The 12,192-nt window shown below is 39.3% G+C and overlaps 1 protein-coding gene across 1 annotated transcript in view; it reads left to right on the plus strand.

Moving 5' to 3' along the window:
* The window catches only part of MAPK8IP1 (mitogen-activated protein kinase 8 interacting protein 1), a 45,783-nt gene that overhangs the window by 23,001 nt on the left and 10,590 nt on the right, over positions 1-12,192 (plus strand). Inside the window, exons 4-7 of the mRNA XM_070931228.1 lie at positions 4,880-4,961; positions 5,919-6,791; positions 8,023-8,098; positions 11,478-11,650. Of these exons, the coding sequence (XP_070787329.1) occupies positions 4,880-4,961; positions 5,919-6,791; positions 8,023-8,098; positions 11,478-11,650 (1,204 nt within the window). The remainder of the gene's footprint in view (positions 1-4,879; positions 4,962-5,918; positions 6,792-8,022; positions 8,099-11,477; positions 11,651-12,192) is intronic.

Consider the following 12,192-nt stretch of genomic DNA (forward strand, 5'->3'; position numbering starts at 1 on the left):
ATCAGAGAATGCTTTCCCTTCTGTACTGTTATATTCCCCCTTCATCTGGAGCTGTGAGTGTTTCAGGGCCTCATGCTGTAATTATTCACAAGCTGACCATCTTTTATATCCTCCTCTCTTCTTTCATCTATACAGCAGTGAGGAAGGTTCCAGTGTGGACTATTTTTTTTAATTATATGCTGTTCTGGGATACAACTTCATTTGCTAAATAAGATTTTTCCCTGTGACAATTGCTGTGTAAAATGCAAAGGAAAGCAGGTGCCACTCTGTGAAGCAGATGGTGAAGACTGGACTGGGTGGGTGGCATTGGGAACTGCTGTTCAGTATGCAGTTGACAATGGAGGGTTTTAAAGTGTAGGCAGAAAAATTGTAGTCATATAGAAAAGCAAAAAGATTGCACATCAATATCTGAAATAGCTCAGGTGCTATGAGTTCCAGAAAAGAGTGAAGTGAAGTGAACTGTTAATGGCAACTTTTTCAGCTACAGGATACAATTGGACTTTGGAGAGGATGTTATAGGGCAGGGGTCTGCAACCTTAAGCACTTAAAGAGCCATTTGGACCCATTTCCCACAGAAAAGAAAACACCGGGAGCCACAAAACTTGGGTGGATGTGGCCAACTCGATGTCACTCACTTCCACCAGTCACATGACCCCTCCTAGCCACGCCTACCCAGCCGGTCATTAGGGCAGAGAACCAGTTGTTAAAAAACACCAGGAACCACAAAACCCTTTTGACATTTCTCTCTCTCCCCTTCCTCCCCCTCTCTCTCTGTATCTTTTTGTGTCTCCCCCCCCCCGCTCTCTGTATCTCTCTCTCTCTCTGCCCTGGCCACTTCTCCATCCCCTGCCATTGCCCTTACCTTCTCAGGCCAGATGAGGAGTGACTGGTAGGGGAGGGCGAGGGGCGGGGCCAGCCAGTGGTGGGATCACTCGACAGGGAGCCACAGCAGAGGGCCCAAAGAGTTGCATGTAGCTCCAGAGCCACAGGTTGCTGACCCCTGTTATAGGGACTCTGAAGTAGTGGTATCAAGGGAAAGGCTGTGGTAATGATTGTAACCAGGCACAAACCCCCTATTTCTCAGAAGGCAAGATGATGAACACGCTCTCAGCTCCATCTCACCAGTGGACCAGCTATTCCTGCAGCTCCCCACCTTTTCTTTCGGTTAGTAAAGAAGCATTTTCCAAATAGAGCACAAGGCATCATTTGTATTTGTTAGGAGTGTTGCTGAGCTTTATAGGAGGCCCAAAGAATTTTTGGAAAGAAGATTGCAAAGTAGAAATGAAGATGTAATGAGCAACAAAGATCCGGGCCCTGGCTGAAGGGACTGGGTAGTTTCATAGACAAACCAAGAGTTTATTATAATCAGCTGGACCAGAGACACAATGTCATTATTATTGTTTTTATCCCAAAGGTGCCTTTTCAACAGGCAACTGGACCAGAAAGTCCAGTTGCCTGTGGAAAGGCACCTTTGGGATAAAAACAATAATAGTGACATTGTGTCTCTAGTCCAGAACTGAAAAGTCAAGTTGCCTCTTGAAAAAGTACCTTTGGGACAACTGTGACCTGGATGACTGAGAATCTCCATAGACATTATTGTTTTTAATTACATTTTTTAAAAAAGCAACTGGCATTGGGAACTTATCTCTAGATTATTGCAAACTGAAAATTGTTTCACTAGTATAGATAGCCCATGTGTTCCTTGCAAATTTTACTAAAGAGGCCAAACTTTGTGCAGTTCAGAATAAGCTTTAATGTCGGCACATCAATAAAACTTCCTATTGTCCATGGCCGGAGTTTCTAGCTTAAAAGAAAAAGAGGGGGGAAAAACCCACCACAGTTATTGAGGAAAATCACAAGCATATTGCAGGGTGGGGAAGTTAATCTCTTTTCTCACATTATTTTTTTCTATCCTATGGCCAAGTTGTGCTTGGAGGAGATCTATTTTCAAATTTCTACTTATCACAAAGCTCACTCCGTGACTTAGACCAGCTTTTCACACTGTTTTAGGCAACCAACCTCAGAAATCAGAGTAATATAGTTGCTACCTTTTGCCCATTGATAGAAAATATCTGTTAATGTACCTTCTGCTATAACTAATACTATCAATAGTAATTAAACATCTGTTGAATAACTTTCAGAATCTCAGCTCTTAAAATATTTTGAGACAACCGGGTTTTGAAGCCAATTCTGGCATTCTGAGGAATATAACTGTTTGAGCCAAATACTTTGAAACTGAATTTAGCTAAAATTTTAAGTGTACTTTTACAGGTTTTGGAAGGAGGAACGTAATCATACCAAGGAAGAAACATAAGAATTGTTGGGCATCGGGGGATCTGGGAATTTTTTTACCTGAGGTGATTGGAATAATAGTAAAAAGGTGCACTGCTGTGCTTATCAAAAAGCACAGAGAAGAAAAAAAACAATTTAAAAATTTCTGAGTTTCAAACCAACAGCCTTCTGTTACCAAGGCAAGAGTTATTATACCTGTGGTATTTGTTTTTCAGTGTTTTAACCTTGTATATAAACAAGTTCAGTTTTAATATTTGTGTATACACACACACATACACACACTTGCACACCCACACCCACACACAGAGACACAAACAAACAGAGGAAGACTTCCCTACAGGAAGAAAAGTGACCGGTCATTTACTTTCCTGGAAAAGAAAGGTGAGAGGCACAGATGCCCAACAGTAGCTTACCATTAGGACTAAATACCTTGCAAGCTGTCGCAATAGTGACTCCATCTGGACAGGATTTTCTTAAACCGGCTTAGAGTCAAGATGGCATGAGACTGGACAGGAGCAGCTTAAATTCCAAAACCAGATATGCCCTTCAATGATCTTCCAGAATTAAATGTTGACCGTGCATAGTCTCAAACACTTTCAGTGCAAGAGGGGTCTTTTGATACTCTTATCACTTCATTGCAATGAAGTAGGACTAAATTGCATCAAATGAGGTAACCAACTTATAAATATATTTATAAAATAACTACTGTGTCCCAGTGTCATAAAATATAGGACAGGAAAGTGAGCGCCATGCTTGAAGCTTCTGATGCATTTGTATCTCTTCAATTTACACTTGACCTGGCTGTAGAAAAAAATTGTGGGGGAGGAGGAGAAAAAAGAGGGGGAAGCCATTTTAGCAAAGTCAAAGTCTAGCAAAGTCAGCAGTATTACTGAATGCATTGGTTAAGTTTTGCTTCTGAGACCAATTCAGAGTGCTGGTTATGAATTCTAAAGCTTTGTATGGCTTGGCTTCTAGGTTCATACAAAATATATTTATTTATACATCAAATTTACAGACCACCCATTTCATTATAAAATGACTCTGGGCAGTGTACAACCTCCCACATAGTTTTTGCCCATTTGATTTTTGAAGGAAAGCATATTGAGGGCTCCTACTCTTCCTGAGGTGTTAAAGGTGTGGACTGATGATGTAACAATTTCTCAGTGATAGAGAGAGACAGTCTGGCAGTACCAGGATTGAGGCAGGAATGGACAGGATAAAACAGCTTCTATAAGTAATTCACTGAGATATGCAGTTTGTTTCCCACCGGTCCAAGGTTGACTCAGCCTTCCATCCTTCCGAGGTTGGTAAAATAAGGACCCAGATTGTTGGGGGCAATATGCTGACTCTGTAAACCGCTTAGAGAGGGCTGTAAAACATCATGAAGTGGTATATAAGTCTAAGTGCTATTGCTATATGCATAATACAAGACAGTTAGGAAAGTGAAGTGTATCAAAAGTGGATGAGATTGAAGGGAAGAATACAATGAGCTTCAGTATCTTTACATTAATTAATTAATTAATTAATTAATTAATTAATTAATTTTACATATTATGCCACCTATCTCCCCTACAAGGGAACACTGGGCAGCTATGCACCGAAGTATGAGAGCAGAACTAAATATTCTAGAATGCAAATGCCATTTAAAAGGCATACATATTTCACAACTCTATGCACATTTACTGCTTTGTTAAATGTTTTGTTTTGTTACCAAAATTTCCCATTCATGTGATTCTTCACTCTCATAAGAAGGTATCTATACATTTCCCGCTCTTTGTAGCAAAGATTGGTAAATGAGATAGAAGTACTGAGTGGGATGTTGTGGCATGCCAGAATGCTGAATGAAGGCCTTTTGATCTGATAATAAAATCTGTACAACAGTGGAGGTTGTGGATTCTCCATCTCTGGAAATTTCTCATGGATGGTTTAATTGGTCTGCTTGAGAGCATTACAGAGTTGGACTAGAGATTGGACTAAACTCCTTGTGGCCCTTCCAGCTCTACAGTTGATTCAATGAGGAAATATGGAAACTAAGTAGTACCTCATTGTTGGAGTGATATGAGGGTGAGAGTGATGCTCAATTGTAAGAGTCTGGTGCTTTCCCAGTTCTTTTCTTCCCCTTTTTAAAAAGCCCTCCAAAATACTATCTGCACTCTGTCTTTTGACTGAGAGCATTTAGAGTCCTCCATCTGGCCACAGCCTGAATTAAATGAGAGACAACAGGGTAGGAGTTAAACATATGTGTAATTCAGTTCCCCTTTATAGTAACCAACTGACTGAAGAGGCCCCAGAAAGGGAAGGCTTAAGCTTCGTCGATTTCTTGTAGCCTACTGCATCACCTCAGCTTTTCCCTTCTCCTGTTTCTATGCCTGCTACAAGGAGGCTGCAGATGCAGAGCAACAGATGGAGGGAGTGATGGGATCCCTCTGAATAGCCCTCTTTCCCACATGCACACTGACAATAGCTCACTGGGTGTGTGTGTGAGAGAGAGAGAGAGAGGCCAGTGTAGGAGGAGAAGCGATGGGCCTCTTTGTGCCATGAGCCACTTTCCCTTGCAGATACAAGCCTTCTTTGTTCTTTTCTTCAGGACACTCTGAATAACAACTCTCTGGGGAAAAAGCACAGTTGGCAGGAACGAGTGTCTCGGTCATCATCCCCCCTGAAAACGGGTGAGTTCATCTCTCAGCACAGGCAGATTTGCTTCCCCCCTCCCCACCCTCTTCTGCCTGCTGGAACAGTCCCCAATGCTTGGACCTCCTCCTTATAATCTTCTAATGTTCTTTTCACTTTGGCTGCATCTTGCGAGGAATGCTGTAGTTTTATTAATTGACTACTTGGACTCAAGCCATTTGAGAGCTGTCTTTTTGTGCCTTGATTCCATTAGGCCAGCATTTTTCTTTTTCCTTTTTTTTTTTAAACATGAGTCAAACTCACAGAACAGCACTTTGGGGGATGTGATGTGTTGACATGAGTATGACATGTATTGGACTTAGATTCAGATCCCTTGTCAAACTTGAAGTTGTCATTAAGCACATCAGTCTCTCGATCTAAGGTATTTCATAGTTTTGTTGTAAGGGGAAATTGCAAATCATATCCATTTGACTTCATTAAGTGGAAGGATAAAAGTGGTAGAAACTTCATGGATGTCATCTTCCAAGTCAGAGAGAGAGAGAGAGATATCTATAGTTATGCACACACATGCAGTGTGTAAATTAGCATAAGCACCTTTCAGTTCCCAGAAACAATGTGTTTATTGGCTCCCAGTTGTAAGGTATTGTTCCAAGCACTGGCCTTTCTAAGACAAAGTTTTTATAACCATTTTGGATTGGGAGTAGAAACACTTAGGGTACTCAAATGTATTTGTTACTGACTATGATTATTCAGGTGGGTCAAAGTCAAACCTGACTTGACTTTGATAGGTGGGCATTTTAATATTCAGCTGGCAACATAAGTAGGATTTATCTCTTAATCCTCTGGATGTACTCTGTGAAATATGTAGATACAGCTCCAGTGGTTTTACCATGCTTTGAATGAACTATGAGAAGTGTATCAAAACATTGTTATCTGTATCTCGTTGGTTATTTTATATGTTCCTTCCTTCTCCTTGCTTTTTAACCTGCCTACAGGTGAGCAGACACCGCCCCATGACCATATTTGCCTGAGCGATGAGGTCACTCACCAAAATAGCACAGCCTCCACCAAAGATCGGGGTACATCAACAGAGAGCCCATGCCGGCGTACAGCTTCAACACAGATTGCATCAGCCTGCATGGCCTCCTCTCGAGCATCTGACAAGCAGCAGGCTATCAACCGCCTCCCATCCCAGAACCCCACTGTGGTGGTAGTAACAAGAGGACCAGAAGCTTATCGGGATCGTATTCGCTACCAGACTGATGTGAGATTGGAAGCTACTGAGGAGATTTACCTAACACCAGTACAAAAGAATTTGGACCCTCTGGAGTCTGAGAAGCCATTCATGTCACAGTCCAGTGACAACCGGATGTCCATTAGCTCTGACATAGACACTTCCGGCTACCCACAAATGACAGGAAAACCCAATTCCTCAATCAGTGAGGAGGATGAGGTGCTGGATTACTTATCTTCACCTGACAAAATGAACACACCACGGACTGTGTACAGCAGCAGTAATGGTGGCTATCGGCCTCGCCATAATTTCCAGAGGGCATCGGTGAGCTCTGATACCAGCGCCCTCTCCTACGACTCAGTCAAATACACACTTGTGGTGGATGAGGATGTGCAGCTCGAACTTGTTAGTCTGAAACAGTGTTACTCAGGTTACAGTGACGAGAGTGATTCAGCCACCGTCTACGACAACTGTGTTTCCTCACCATATGAATCAGCCATTGGGGAGGAGTATGAAGAAGATGCCCTGAAACGTGATTCTGTTTGTCTCTCTGAGGATTCTACCCCTGAGGCAGACATCCACTTCTCCAAGAAGTTCCTCAATGTCTTCATGAGTGGCCGGTCACGTTCCTCCAGTGAGTGCTGGGCAAAAGTCATTTCCCACAGGCCCTAGAAAGAAGGGAGAGGGTAGGAGGGATTGAGAGCCTCATGTGAGATAGGAATCTTTCACTTGCCAAGGGTCTGAACCCTGTTATAATGAGAGTTATGACAAGGTTGCTAAGTGTACAAAAGAAAATTCCACAAGAAACAGCATCCTTAATTTCCAGTCTGGTTTCACAAAATCAAATGGCAATTTGAGTGTAGAGTGCAAGAAAATAGCAAGGGTGTTTCAAGTTCTTTGACCACCAAGTATTGATTGTCCAGCGCGGACTAGAATGCTAACCATCCTTCTTAGGACTGGAATGGATTTTAATTTTTGCTGGCAATTTCTTTCTTGCGTTACAATGCCCTTAAAATGTCTTGACAACTTTGTGCAATTTAAAATGGTTGTTCTCAACATTTTGAGTCTTGTTGCTGAAAAAGCCATAGATAGAATTAAGTGGATAGGTTGAGGTTTACGCACCGATCTTGTGGTGAGAGCTTACAAGAATTGTATTCCTTTTCTATAATGATAGTTTTTCTAGGTCTTCAATATCCAAAGAATGAATAAATCTGATAACTAATTAGAAAGATGAGAAGAATTGAAAATAGTTACTGTATATACACTATTGGGTTTTTTTTAGGTGTGTCCACTTCTTCTGACCAAACAGATTTACAGAAATTTGGAATATTACAAATGAAATACAGTAGGTTATCTGCAGGGATCAGAAAAGTCAAGATATTGGTCACAATCCTATGATCAAAGCCCTGTCCCTTTTTATGTATGTATAGGCATGACACAAGTACAGAGGGACACAGTTTCAATCACATAGTCATCACTGCCATTTTTTTGACACATCCACCCATCCTCGTGAATTTCAAGGAAAGAAATGTTCCTATTCCAAATACATCAGCATTTTTTTTAAAAAGAAAAAAGATTGATGTGCGATCTCGTTCATTAGAAGCTATCTGTTCAGTTAATTTATTCTCTTCATGTAGATGTTCTCCAGTGATCAAAATATATATGAAGGCATTTTAGTCTGCTTTTTTCCTTTCTCTCTTTAGTGGATTCCTATTGGAAGTTAGTATTCTCTACTTTTAATATTTTGTGCGTTTAAAATAATAAGAGGGGATTTCTGATTAGCAAGACGGGTTCTAAATAATAGTTAACATTATGGTTTGAGGAGGAGAATGATTAGGTGGCTGTAGCATTTTCCCTCTTTTCAGGTGCTGAGTCCTTTGGGCTTTTCTCTTGCATGATCAATGGGGAAGAACAGGAGCAGACTCACCGAGCTGTTTTCAGGTAAGTTTGGGGCAGATGATAGACTCTCCCTGCACATCTAACCAGTGATGTCTTTCTTATCAAGTGATCCGCAGGTATTTTATTCACAAACTGGATGAGACGGTAGGGTTGTTTTTTTTCTATCCTTAACACATACACACACACACCAGTTGCTTTAAAATGCAGAAAAAGAAATGTAAAAATACACAATGACAGATGACCGAAAGAAACACACATACAAAGATATGCATCATATAATAGATGCATAGAAAATATTTCAGTTTTTGAACAGCAGGTTAAACATGGATCACACAGAATAATGTTGGTTGAACTTTCCCATACATTAATAAAGAACATTGCATAAATGATGGCTAATTTGTCAGAATGCAAGGTTTCTAGACATTTTCTAGCATTTTGGACTTGGCTTGGTCTAGGTCTAGGATAGTGACAAATTAGCCATCAATAGATCCATAAACATATACAATATCTACATACTGCACAAAAGAGACAATAAGCAAACCAAAAAGGGGAGAGGAAGACCAAAATACCTTCCCATCAGCAATCAACACTTAGATGAGCATAGATTAGTTCCAAGATTAACATCAGACTAAGAAGTAAACAATACCCCAGTCAAGGAGCTGCCAAACAAGCTAATAGTAAACAGCCAAAGAACCGCCAAAATCACTCCCACCAACACTGACAGGGCAAGCCACTAGAATATAAACTAAGATCAAATCCCACTCCTTACTATCACTGATGATATTACCTAGTTTGGGTAATGAAACTTCATCCAGAAAACAACCAAGCTCAGAGAGCACCAAGGACCCCTCAAAGTCATTTGTTTTTCCCACCACTAAAGGCTATAAGACATATTTGGATGATAATATTCAGAAGGAAGCTTACATTTGATCCTTGTTCCCGTGAGAAACTGGCAGTGGATAATCTTAGCATGGAAATTGCAGATAATTTTTGTTTATTTCATGGGCAAAAAATGGCATTAATATTTTAAATCAGCTTATAGTTAATCAATCCTTCAAAGTAATTACAGTACTTTGTTGCAAGAAAAGCCTGAACTGTCTAAAATAATTAATTTGTTAATTAAAACATATTTTGAATAAACATTTTTGACTGGATGCTTTAGCAGCATCAAAATGCCACAAATCATTGTCATAATTGGATAAAGCTTTGGTTAATTCTAAATCTACAATTTTATAAACAATTGAACTGTAAGATAGTTGTTGGTAATCTGCAAGCAATTTGGAGTAATGAGTTGGAATACTCTGAATTAATAAATCAACATGTTAAAGTTTTAAAGAGTGTTAAGTATGAATTTTATAATCTGAGGATGGGATTAATGAACAAAATATTATTTTATATGTGTGTTTACTGGAAATCCAGGAGGATGTTAGCAAGGTTTAGCTGTCAACTTCACTATGTTGGAAATGTAATATGTTGGTGTATGTGAGGCTGTTTTACATTTTCCTATTTTGATTCAGTAATAATAATTTTATAAATGTGGTATTGGAAAGAGAAATAAGGTTTCAAAATGTCAGTGGGATACTGAAATATACCAAAAATGTGGGTGTATCATGCATGTGATGTTGCCAAAAAACTCTGTTTGATGTTGCTATAAGAATTTGCTACAGCAGATCCATTCTGATCAATATAATTATGTTGAACTTCAGTTCCCATGATATGCACCCAACATGATTCATGGTCTTATTGACCAAGTAAGTCAGTAAAATCTTTTCTGTGATCTGGAATGGAATCCTCAAATCTTACATTGGGTTACCTTGTAAAGCACAATCAATTTTGGGTCTTGATCCTTAATTAAAAATCTTGAACTAAACATTTTTAAATTTCATTCCATTTAAGCACCATACAATAAGTTGAATATGAGGATAGATTAATAACAAAATGTCACTCTTAATACTAACAATTTGGTCTGTTGGTTAAGGCACCAGACTAGAAAACAGATCATGAATCTCAGCCCAACCCACCTCAGAGGATTGTTATTGTGGGGGAAATAGGAGGAGGAAGTTGAGTTTATATGTATTCCTTGCTGGCTGAGTATCTTTAATTATATATAGTTACAGGCCACCCCAGCAGTAGTTCTAAGTAGGTGTAAACAAACAAACAAAAAGATTGTTCAAATCTGTCTCTTACTGTGTTTTGGTTATTAGTATGTGTAAGATTCCTTATTTGGAACCATTAATGTAGGATGGAAATTCATTCTTTGTTCTGTGCAGCTTGCATTTCCTATTTTGCTTTGCTATCTTTTCATCCATCCATCCATCCATCCATCCATCCATCCATCCATCCCTATCTATCTATCTATCTATCTATCTATCTATCTATCTATCTATCTTGTCTTTATTATTTTTACAAATAATTCTAGGTGGCAAACATATCCAGCACTCCTTCCTCTCCTGTTTTCCTTACAACAACCCTGGGAGGTGATTTGGGCTGAGAGAGAGTCACTGGCCCAAAGTCACTTAGCTGGCTATCATGGTTTAAGGCAGGACTTGAACTCACGCTGTCCTGCATTCCAGCCTGATGTCTTAAGCACTAGACCAAACTTCTTTATGATAAAGTATTATACTGCATACAAACAAAGTGAAGTCATATAATCTAAGTCTTGGAGGCCAATCTAAGAGATAATGTCACACATGCAAGTTATGCTAGTAACAATATGACATCAGAGAAATAATGTATGCAGATAAGCAGCTGTTCTAAAAAAAAAGAAAAACCAATTGCTAAGCATTCTGCTCATGAAAATCTCCTTGAAATCCTCAATGCAGAATTATTTTTTTTTATTGAAAAGTTTTATAAAAGATACAAACATTTTCTCCCCCCTCCCATGCCTCCACCCTCACCCCATCCCACCCCCCCTTGCCCACCCACCCTCCCCCTTCCCCCCCACCCCCCTCCCTAGACTTCCCAGAACAAGCACAGGGTATAGCATTCACAAACATAAAACTAAAATATGCTAACAATTTGTTGACTTCAAATTCTCCCTAAGTCTTTAACTCCTTATAACTCAAACCACTGTAAACCTAAACTAAAGATTAACAATATTTCATTCATAAGCTATATAAAACTTCTTAGTCTGATACTTGTTTTGAATATAGTCAATCCATCTTCTCCATTCTGATATATATCTTTCGTTTGAATGATCTTTAAGATATGATGAGATTTTTGCCATCTCTGCCAAATGCGCGACTTTTAGTGTCTGAAAATTTACAATCTACTATTTATGAGCCCTTTGCTATAGAATAAAAGCTCACACAGATTTTTATGGTGTATATCAGATTCCCATAGACCCTATTAAATACTGTATAAGGCTAATATTTTATTTTTAGAGCTTTGGCTCACAAAATATCAATGGTTTTCGCCTTAGGTTTGTGCCTCGTCATGAAGATGAATTGGAACTGGAAGTGGATGACCCTTTATTGGTGGAAGTTCAGGCAGAAGATTATTGGTATGAAGCTTATAACATGAGGACTGGTGATCGGGGGATCTTCCCTGCTTACTATGCTATTGAGGTCACCAAGGAGCCAGATCATATGACAGGTATTGATTCTGTTTAGGATTGCTACCCTGCTTCTATCTGGACTGGTCTACCCATTACCTTTCTTTGATTTGAAGGCTGTTCATGCAGCCTATTCCCCTTGGATAATAGCAGTGCATTGTACAAGATGTTTTCCAAAGAAAATGTTGTTAATTAAACTAATATTCAGAATTAGAACGGAAGAAAAAGGGCATGGTTTTAATTTTCAGTTATACAAACGCATTCAAATATACTTAAACTGTGTCCCATCTCCATTGCAATGAACTGGAGTAAAGGATGCTTTTAATTTAATTTCAATTTATTGTAGTGAATATACTGGACTTTTCTCCTTTCTTTCTGTAAATCATCCTTTAATGTTACTTCCTCTTGAACCTAATTCCTCTGATCCAAATTTGTTGCTGGTCACTAGCTTTATAAAGTAGCCCTGACCCATCACAGAAACATATCAAATCTTTTTAATGACTATGGACAGAAAATCATTCCTTTCCCATTCCCAAAATGTTCTTTTAAATGCTTTCTCAACAGGATAGCTTTGAGTCTGAGT

Source organism: Pituophis catenifer, unplaced genomic scaffold (assembly GCF_029215685.1).
Source record: "Pituophis catenifer annectens isolate HBS135680 unplaced genomic scaffold, rPitCat1.0.hap2 SCAF_1, whole genome shotgun sequence".
NCBI lineage: Eukaryota > Metazoa > Chordata > Lepidosauria > Squamata > Colubridae > Pituophis > Pituophis catenifer.